The 10,368-nt window shown below is 57.1% G+C and overlaps 1 protein-coding gene across 1 annotated transcript; it reads left to right on the top strand.

Annotated features, from left to right (window-relative positions):
- Positions 1-5,184: 5,184 nt before the first annotated feature.
- On the top strand, positions 5,185-10,102 carry RPP25L (ribonuclease P/MRP subunit p25 like). The gene is made up of 2 exons (XM_014597899.3): positions 5,185-5,274; positions 7,752-10,102. The coding sequence occupies exon 2, from the start codon at positions 7,763-7,765 to the stop codon at positions 8,318-8,320; it is 558 nt and encodes a 185-aa protein (XP_014453385.1). The 5' UTR covers positions 5,185-5,274; positions 7,752-7,762; the 3' UTR covers positions 8,321-10,102.
- Positions 10,103-10,368: the final 266 nt, after the last annotated feature.

The following is a 10,368-nucleotide window of genomic DNA, read 5'->3' as shown; positions in this document are numbered from 1 at the left end:
TGGCACTGGGTCTCGTTCAGTGTTTCCTGCCATCAGTTGCAGCTGGGGCTGTGCCTGTGGGCCAGCAGCATGCAAGTGCTTGGACTTGTATATACCTGTGGGTCCCCAAACTCTGAAAGCCACCTTCCTGGCACAGCCTGGAGGTCAGCAGAGCTAGGCTGGCTGTGAGCTTCCTCCCAACAGTGCTAAGAGGTGTGATTTGATGCTGGGAGCAAGAGTAGTTAGCAGTCAGCCTGCCCTAGCTAGCTCCCTGGCACAGTGAGGAGGAGGAGTGTTAGCTGAGCTGCTCTGATTGGCTGAAGTGTGTGCCTTTTTGGGACTGCAGCCAATTGCCGTGCTTTGTCAGTGGAGGGGCCTGTGCTCTGACACCCTGTAGCAGCAGGATTATGACCCGACCCCCCCAGCATATCTAATAAAGCGGGTACTTCTGACACTGCTTTACTGCTGTTTCACGCTGTGGGTTTCTAGCTCCTAGTCGAGGCAGTGCTGCTTCCCTTCCCTGCTTTGTGGTTTGAAGCAAGGAGGAAGGGGACTCTGCCAGCTGACTGGTGCTACCAGCTGTCCTTCAGACAAGAGGCTTTGAGAAGAGGAAAGGAGCACAGCCAGCTGGTGCGGGGCCTACCACAGGCTCACAGGCCTCGTACTCTTCAGGCCCTCGGAGCTTTTCCTTTGGGGGTAGGAGAGCTGGAGGCTTTCCAAGAAATGCACTGAGAAGATTGTCTGGCAGCCAAAACAAGGAGCAGAAAGGGGTCAGGAGTAGGGCTGTACGAAATTTCATCACCAGTTTTGTTTCGACCTGTTTCGAGGTCAAAACAGCAAAACTGAAACGAAACAGATATGGCCGAAACAAAACGAGATGCGTCAAAACGTTTCAACGCTGTTTCAACGTTTCGCCCGTGGGCTATAATGGGGAAGGTCAAAACAGCCTATAACTTTGTCATTTCTGGCCAGATTTGGATAAAACTTGCAGAAATGGTAGCCCCTTCTGAGGGCATAAAGCGTGGCAAGTTTCAGGAAGATAGGTGGAGGGGGTTTGGAGAAACTGCACCCCAAAATCCTGAAAGCGAAACTCATGTCGTGTATGTGTTGATCCGCAGTAGGGTCAAACCTGCAGGCATGCTAGCCCCTGCTGAGGCCACAAAGCCTGCTAAGTTTCAAGGAGATAAGTACAGGGGTTTGAGGGAAACTGCACCTCAAGCTGTGGACAAGCAGAACTCATGACATGGGTGACCCTGTGTGTGCTAAGGCACAGCAGGGTGGAAGCTGCAGGGACGGTAGCCCCTGCTGCGGCCATGATGCCTGCCAGCTGTCTAGATCGGTGCAGGGGTTCTGGGGCCCCTGCACCCCTAGCTGCTGACAGGCAAATCTCATGACATGGGTGCTTGTGCAACCGCTGCCTCTCATCAGGCAGGAGGACCAAAGATCCCCCATCACTTGCCACCACAGACCTGGGGTTAATAATTGACCACAGTATGAACATGAGCCAGCAGTGCGATGCTGTAGGCAGCAGGGCCAACAATACACTGGCATGCATCAATTGATGCATCTTCAGCAAAACCATTGCAAAGAAGTGATTCTCATGCTCTGCTCGGCTCTTCTCAGCACTGGTGAGACCTCAGCTGGAGTGCTGTGTCCAGTTCTGGGCTCTGCACCTTAGCAAGGACGTGGTAAAGCTTGAGAGAGTCCAGAGGAGGGCTACCCATATGATCAGAGACTTTCATGGTAAGCCATACAAGGAAAGGCTGAGGGACCTAGGACTCTTCAGCCTGAAGAAGAGAAGGCTGAGAGGGGACCTGGTAGCAGCTTACCACTACACTAGGGGAGTACATCTAGGGCTCAGTGAACAAGTGTTCACCAGGGCACGTACATCTAGGGCTCGGTGAACTGTTCACCAGGGCATCCTTGGTGAAAACCAGGAGTAACGGTTACAGTGTGGACACCCTAGTTGTGAAGTCGTTTTTCCTAACATTGAGCCTGAAACAATCTTCCAGGAGTTTGGGACCATTCCTATCCTACGGGTGAAACATTGAAACGGCAAAACGTTTTGACGGAACAAAATGGAACAGCTGTTTCGACTCGAAACACAAGTCGAAACAAAATGCTGTTCTGTCGAAACAACGCTTCTGTTTCGCACAGCCCTAGTCAGGAGCTCTGGCTTCTGATACCGGCCTCACCAAACCTCTTCCTGCCTCTGCACCTCTCAGGAGGCATGGAGGTATGTGTCCTCTTGTTGGAGCCATGGCTGCTGCAGTGCCCAGCAGCCCTCCCTGAAAGTTGCTGCTGGACAGTGCTAGCACCTGCGGCAGCTCTGCCTCCCATCTCTGAGAGAACTTGCAGCACGTCCTGCAGGCAGGCAGCCTGGACCCTTCACACCTGGCAGCAGAAGCAGGTTCTGCAGCCAGGGCCCAGCGTGGAGCTCCTGCTGTTTGGATGTGGTGAGTTCCCCCTGACAGGGACAGCAGCAGCTCGAGGGGCTCTGAGCCGCATAGGGCCCTGCAGGTCAGACTAACAGCTTAGGATCCACCTGGAAATTGGGTGGCATCCAGTGCAGCTCATGGAGTGGGAGCATCACGTGCCACTTGCAGAGCTACAGCCCACCTACCTGCCCTCAGGTCCACGGGCTGACCCTGGGTGGGGGTCAGAACTCTCCATCCTGCTGATGTGCTGAAGGGAAGGAAATGGGCTTCGCGCAGCTTTCCCGCTGCTCCTGCCAGCATCGCCATGCCCTCGTGTGCCCCCAGCTCCAGCCAGCTTGCTCCCTAGGCACCGAGCCAGGCATCCCACAGCAATGGTCGGATCCGAGGAGGCAGCAGCAGCTGCAAACCTCCCCCACCAGTAGTACTGGCCTCGAGTCCTCCGCTGGGCGTGTGGGATGTTTGTTTCTGGCTTTTCAGCTATTCAAGAAAAGAACCATGGCTGCCTGTCTCCCCAGAGTTACAGCACAAACACACGCTTTTCCTTCTTTGTTCGTTACTTTTGTAACTTTCTCATCCCAAATTGTCCAATCCTTGGGTCCCATACCGTATCTTTTTAAATAAGGTACTCCAATCCTACTCGGTTTTTGGTTTCGTTTTCTTTTAGGGAAACTTGTACCTGGTTTCGCTGACTGTACCAATCGCAGCACTCACTGTTTCCAGTGCCTTATATAAGGCACTTTGTACAATTGCATTGCTTAGTTCTGGGAGGGCCTCGACCGTGGCTAATAGCCATAGCATAACTCAGTTTGCCTGCTACGCTGCTGTGCTGCCGTCTGAGCCTGGTGTGATGACCAAAGCAGGTGCTCTGCAGCTTTAGCTTTAGCTACAAGTTCTGCTCTAGGCTCTAGTGGAAGGCTGCCCCAGCTGCCCTGGTTTGGTATGTGGGCATCTGGGTTGAGGACCAGCAGCAACAGTCCTACTGGCTAGGACCAGTTGGCCTTAGGCTGGCCTCATGGGCTACCAAGGCCTGGTCAACATGTGACTCAGCCCAGCTTTAGGGAATCCACTTGTCCCTGCAGACTGGAATATGCTGGTCCCAACAGAGTTAAATGTGTCAGGACTTAACGAGTGGCAGCAGAGAGACCGGATCTTTGTGCGGTCAGGGGGCCTGCCCGTAGCTGTCTCTGCTTCTAGCATGCCGACGGGCTGGAGGGGGCTGGTGTGGGGTTGTGTCATGTCTGGTGAGATCCCCCTCCTTGGTGCGTGCAGGGAGCGTGTTTTCCCTGGCGTGTGCAGCACCCTGCTCGGGGGCTGGGAGGCATGTCGGGGGGGGCCCAGGCTGCTGTTACCCCACAGCCATGCAGAGCTGCCTGCAGCTGGAGCGATTCCAGGGGGCTGGGCCGTGGGCACACACGAGCTCCTCTGCAAGGGCAGCATCAAACCGCTGCACAGTCAGCCCCAGGAGCCGGCTCTACACTGATCCTCCCAGCTCAGATCTGGTGCCTGTCACCTGGACGCCTCTTCCTATTGGACTGGCTCCTCTGTGGGCTTGAAGTCTCTTCTCCCTGGTAGCCAGGCCCTGGGTGGGGCACAGACCCCAGGGCCTGGCCCTTTTCCCCTCCAGCCTGCACTTGCAGAGCCTGTGAACTGAGCGGCAGCACTTCCAACGCACGGTGCCTCCAGCCGGCCCCACGACCACCCACGAGAGGGAGCTGCAGGCCTGGCAGAGAACAGACGTCCCCTCGTGCACCCGTGCGAGGCAGTCCCCAGCTGATGGTGCTGCTGCAGCGGGGCTCTGGAAGAGCCTGTGCCCGGCTGTAAGGGCCCTGCTTGGCCTCGAAGAGCCCTCGCATTTCTGTCGCTGCAGGAAAGCTACCGCTGGAATCTGTTTCTGCGGTGCCAGCGCTGCGGAAATGCCCGAGACACGGCCCCGGGGGAGCAGAGCGGAGATGGGAACGGCTTATTCCAGCATTGGCAGCGCAGGTCAGGCTAACAGCCTGGGACCCAGCTGGAAACCAGGTGGCATCCAGCGCAGCTCACGGAAGAGGAGCATCCCCTGCCACTTGCAGAGACACCTGCCGCAGCCGCCGGCCCTCGGCGGGAGCTGTGGGGCAAAGAGGAGGGAGAGCCGGGCACCCGCGTGGGGGCATCCTCCTTGCAGGTAAAGCCTTTGCTGCCCCTGCGCCCGGAGTCGCCCATGGTTCGTCAGGATGAAGGCCGGGGGCTGTTGCTGAGTTGGTTGAGTGCTAGAGCCGCGGGGCTGCAGGAGGCCTGCAGAGCAGGGGTCACGTCCAGCCCAGCCCGGGCCACCCCCCTGGCTGACTAGTCACCCTGACAGCCCCGGGCGTCGCACCCGAGCCCACCACGGGCAGCAGGGGCCGCGGCAGCCAACGTCCCGCTGCAAAGGGGGCCAGAGGTGCTCAGTGGACCCAGGCAGGACTGTGCCCCTGCTGCAGAGGGAGGCAAAAGCCCCCCATTTCGGACCAGTGTGAGCAGAGGGAAATCCCTGCCTGCCCCAGTGCAGCAGCAGAGGGCCTGGTGGGGGCACGGGACCGCCTGGCCCCTTCCCCGCGCCGGGCGGCCCATGGCAGGCGCACGACCTGCGCCATCCTCAGCCCCCGCTGTGCGCGCGGGGGACGCCCGCTAGGGGGAGCCGCTGCTCCGCGCCGGAGGCGCCGCTTGCGTCACAGGAGTAGGGGCGGGGGCGGGTCGCTCTTCGCGCATGCGCCCTCGCGGCCCGCCTTCGCGCACGCGCATGCTGTTCGGCGGGCTCGCCACGGGCCGAGTGCGCATGCGTGTTCGCCCCTCACCGGAAGTGGTCGCCGTGTTGCGGCGGGGAGGCCTGGCGGCGGCAGTGGTGAGAGCGGGCTCTGAGCACGCTTCCCGGGGCCCCGCGGCTGTCTCCGCGGCTGTCACCCGGGGGGGGGGCGGGTACGGGCGGCGCCATTGCCCCGCCGGGGGGTGGTGGCGGGAGGTTCCATTCATGCCCCGGGCCCCGCGGATGTCCTGCGGGGGTCCGGGAGGTTCCACTCATTCCCGGGGCGGTTCCATTGATCCGGGGGGGGGGGGGGGGTCGAGCGGTTCCACTGTTCGTTGGGGGGGGTCCCTCGGACGGTTCCATTAATCCGGGAGGGGGGTGGGGCTCGAGCGGTTCCATTGATTCATGGGGGCTCTTCAGGCGGTCCCATGGATCCGTGGGGGGGGGGGGATCTTGGGCGGTTCCATTGTTCAGGGGGTCCCTCCGGCCGTTCCATTGATGGGGGGGTCCTCGGGCGGTTCCATCGGTCGGGGCCCCTGGCGCTGGTGACTCCCGCCCCAGGCGCCTGCTCCCTGGCCAGTGCATGGCCGTGCTCTGCTGTGGGGGTTGCCCCCTCCCCCCTTCCTGCTACGTGGGAGGGGGTTAAGCCCCTGTGGGAGGCTTGCTGGCTGCAGTCGGGGCCGGGCTGTGCCCATGCTCCTGCGGGGCCCTGGCTGGAGGGTCTCGCCCCACGCTGCGCTGGGCTCGGGATCAATCCCCCCGTGCTCCGACTGCGTGTGATAGCGGCGGGACGCGCGGTGCCGGGTCCCCTGCTTTACGCGTGGCGGGTTCGGCCGTCCGGTTTAGCTGGCGGGTTTGCGCGGGGCCGAGCCTGCCTCGGGCGGGGGTTGGACTGGACCTGACATCTGCTCCCTTCCCCCCCCCCCCCCCCCCCCCCCCCCCCGCTGCTTTAGGATTTCTATAAATTGCGATAATATTTTTCCATAATGGGGGGAAAAAGTGAATGGGAGCGGAGATCTGGCATCTTCCAGGGGGGCCTTGAGTCTCTCTCGAGTCTGCGGAGGCTGAGAACCGCTGATCTGTAATTGGCAGGGTCCTAGGGAAGCTGAGCTGAGAGGCACCTCATGGGGTCCCATCAAGTCCGGCCCCTGCTAACCCCCCCCGGCACAGGTCTGTGCACCCTGCTCTTGAACACGTCGGAGGATGGGGAGCTCACAGCATCTGTTAGTCTGTCCCAGGGCCTGACCCCCCCGAGTCTGCAAGTTCCTCCTCGTCTCCAGCCTCAGTTTCCCCAGCAGCCGCTTGAGCCCGTTGCTCCTAGCCCTGCCCCCACGGAGAAGAGCCCACCTCCATCCTCCCTGTCATCGCCTTTCAGGGATTTGCAAACTGATCAAACCCCCCTCCAGCCTTCTCTTCTCCAGGCTAAATGCCCCCAGCTCTTTCAGCCTGTCCTCGCCAGCCTCGCCGCCCAGGCCCCGTCGTTTCTGTCACTCTCCCTGGACTCCGTCCAAACTGTCCCCGTCCTCCTCCAAGTGCGGAGCCCTAGGCTGGACACGGGGCCCCAAGGGAGGCCTCCCCGGTGCTGAACGGAGCAGAAGAATCGCCGGCCTTGATTTGCATGTTTGTACAGCTCAGGAGACAGCTTATTTTGCAGCGAGAGCGCACTGTTGGCTCCTATTCAGCTTATGGCCCACTCATTCCCAGGTCCCTCTCTGCAGCGCTGCAGCCCGGCCCCTCGCTCCCCCGTCTGTATTTGTGCGCGCCGGTTTTCCATCCCAAGTGCAGGACTTGGCACTTGTCCTTGCTGAATCTCGTCCGTTTGATTTCAGACCATTTCTCCAGCTGTTGGACGTATGCGTAAGGCTCGGGAGGTTTACAGTCCAAACAAAATAGGCTACAATGGGCAAATAAACCTAGCAGCGCTGGTTCTCTTCAGCTTCTGGCTCTCCTGTTGCATCTCCCACGGGCGACTGCTTGGGCTAAATGCAGGAGAATGATTGGCTCCAAATGTATCTGCAGCGCGTTATCTAATACCTCAGCATGTTTTAATTAAAGCATGTCTATTACTGCTTTGCATGACCATCTTCTCTCAGAATCCCTGGCCCTGAGCTTTGACAGCATCCAATTAAGTTATGACTGTAATTAAATTCTCCAGTCTGATTAGTTAAACACCTGTACAGCAGATTTTAAAAAGGGAGTTATGTGAAGCGGAGGCATTTGGGATGTCTGGGATTACTCTTCGCTTGCATGCCATATGGTTGTAAGTGCTGGAAACTGTCTGATGGCTCTCGGGCGAATGGCTGAAAGGCAGGGACTGTTTTCCTTCGTTTGTAGAGCATGTGGTAGCACTTTAGGCAACACAATATAAATACCTGATTTATGGATTAAAGCACCGTTGCCATTCCTGACTTCGGGTAGGTATTTCAACCATGTCCAGAGTCGGAGCATGTTGTGCTAAGCAGTGATTCCCCGCAGGCTGCTTGGCACGAGGCTAGGAACGAACAGACGAATCCCTCTAAGACAGCCTCATGAATCATGATTAAGAGATAATCACCAATTTGTGCTTTCCTTTGCAGTGTTGGAAGCAATGGAGAACTATAAAAAGAGCAAGATTGTGGAGAAGCCCTGTCCTCTGCCTTTCTCCAACCTGCCCTCAGACATTATCGAGATGAAGGTGAAGGACGGCAGCAAGATCAGAAACCTGATGGGCTATGCCATCGGCAAGATGGAGGCGGACGCTGTCAGGCAGATCCTTTTCACTGGCTCGGGCAAAGCTGTCGGCAAGACCATCACCTGCGTGGAAATCATGAAGCGGAGGCTCAAGGAACTCCACCAGGTCACCAAAGTGCTCTTCAGACAGATTGAAGAGATTTGGGAGCCCATCGTGCCCGAGGCGGGCCTCGACACCTTGACAGTGAAGAGGAACATCCCTGCCATATGCATCTTGCTGAGCAAAGATGCGCTCGATCCCCAAGAGCCTGGTTATCAGGCTCCAGGCTCTTTCGAGGCCTTCTGGATTGAGACGCTCGCGGCAGAATCCCAGGGCCAAATGAAGAGGAAGCAGGGGGCGGGCAGGGGGACCGGCAGCACAGGAAAGCACCCCAGATCTGTTGGCGAGCGTGGGGAGTCCTGCAAAAAGCCCTGAAGCAAAGACGTTCACAGAAGCAACCGACGGGATGAGAAAACACACTGGCTCCTCGAACACTAACACTCAGCACGTGATGCCAAGGTCATTGATGCAACAGGGCTGGAACGTAGGTCAGCTGAGGGAGGGAAGGAAATGGGGTGTGAAAAGCAATCCGGTCAAGCTGTTGTGAATACAGACTCCTCTCAAAGCTAGTCTGACATTCGCTTGGAAGATTTAGGATGCAGTGCCCAGTACTAGTGCACCCTCCGTCCTTGCTGGAGGTGGATGGTGGCAGGTGCTGTGTGTTTGCACTCCGAGCTGTGATTTAGGTGGTATTTTCAGCTGCCCCCAGTCAGCGATTGCAGTGCAGTTTTATCGGGTGGGACCAACCAGCAGCCTTTGCAGCTGTGAGGTCCCTCTTCAGGGTGTGTTGTGTTCATCCTTTGGAGACAGGCAAGTGCTCTGAACGGAGGACTGGGGTCTCTCTCGGTTCTGCCAGCGATGCCCTGTGACCTTGGACTGCTCCCCTCTCCTCCGTGACTCGGTTTCCTCATCTGTGCAATGGGGATGTTTACGTGCGTTTCGCGGGGAGTCGAGGGCTGGTTCGTGCAGAGGTTATCTCAGTATTACACTGCTTTTTGTAACTGCTAATGGCAAACTCCAAAGCCAAAAGCTGGTTTCCTTTACTGCTGTTTTACCTTCACTATTGAACAAAAAGTTGCCTCTTTATTTAACATTAAAAAAATCTTTAGTTGGTTTTTCTTTCCACTGGAGACTTAATAACGTTTGGAGGTTGGGACTAGGGACACTGGACTGAAGCCTAAGCACTGAGCTGTTCCTGAGATGAATGTGAGAGTTTTTCTTTTCGTCAAGAAACTTCTCAGTGGGGCCCAGAGCACGCGCGTTTCAGTCTCCTTCCCCAGCATTTCACCTCAAACACCGAAAGGTTTTCTGACCTGTTTTGTCCGGAGTGAGGACAGCCCAGCTTTGTGTGCAGCGAAGCGGGGGTTTTTTGTTCATTTAGATTTATTTAAGGTGTTCTTGCAGCAGTTCTGAAGGCAGGCAGGACTGTTTCGGGACCCGCCAAAAGCACCTTCTTCCCAGGAAAACTGCCAGGGCAACTGGACAAACACATAAATCAGTACTGGGAAGACGTGAACTGCATGAGATCCCTTTGTGAGGACGTGAAGGTTTTCCAGGCCCCGTAGCAGCCATTGTGTTCCTCTGTTAGCCCCCTCCCAGCTTGCCTGAGGCGTCATGATAGCAACACTTTTTATCGCTGCAGCTCAACGGTACAGAAAGTGAAGATTTATGCAATAATCAGTCCCTTCTGTGGGGTGGCTCTCACCTCTCCTAACACAAGCGCTCCATTCAGGTATCAACAGCCCGGCTCCATTACCACGAAATAATAAGTCAATTGTATTGTGGGGCGGACGTACAAAGGCGGGTGGAACAACATCGCGCCTGTCTTGAAATGCGTGACCTGGAGATGCCCCACTGACGTGGATCCCCTTTGCTTCCAGCTTGAGTGGCTTTACTAAGAGCCGGGGCAGTCAGAAACCAGATACCCTTCAACTCAGATTCCTGGTCTAGGGACAGCACGAGTAATCCTGAGACCCGTCTCCATCCCACACTTCATCCAGCATTGACTCTTCACGTTTACTTGCGCGAGAAGCTGCCAAGCGTGTGTTGGCACGTGAGAAACTTGGGAGACTGGGAAGCTGCTTACGCAGCTCTGTGGGGGTTGGTTTCGTTCCGTTTTCAGACACGTTTCAATAAACGGGGCCCCTGTTTTCGCTAGCTGCTTGTGGGGTGTTTTTGAGCCGCTGCCATGAGCTCCCAAAGCACAATTCATGCAAATTGGGTCCTGCAGTCAGCCAAGTTCACGAGCATCTGCTTAAGTGTGCAGATAATTCCCACTGGCTGGGCTGTTCCCTGCTTCATGCCCCAGTTCAACAAGGTACTTGGGAGTTTGAGACTGTTTAGTCATGAAATATATATGTGAGTGCCTTCCACCAGAAGTGCAGCAAGGCGTACGGCTGACTGGCTGGAGACGTTCAGGAGAT

This window comes from Alligator mississippiensis, chromosome 3 (genome assembly GCF_030867095.1).
Source record: "Alligator mississippiensis isolate rAllMis1 chromosome 3, rAllMis1, whole genome shotgun sequence".
Classification (NCBI taxonomy): Eukaryota; Metazoa; Chordata; order Crocodylia; family Alligatoridae; genus Alligator; species Alligator mississippiensis.
The sequence above is the reverse complement of the archived record's forward strand: the minus strand, read 5'-3'. Positions and strand labels throughout refer to the sequence as shown.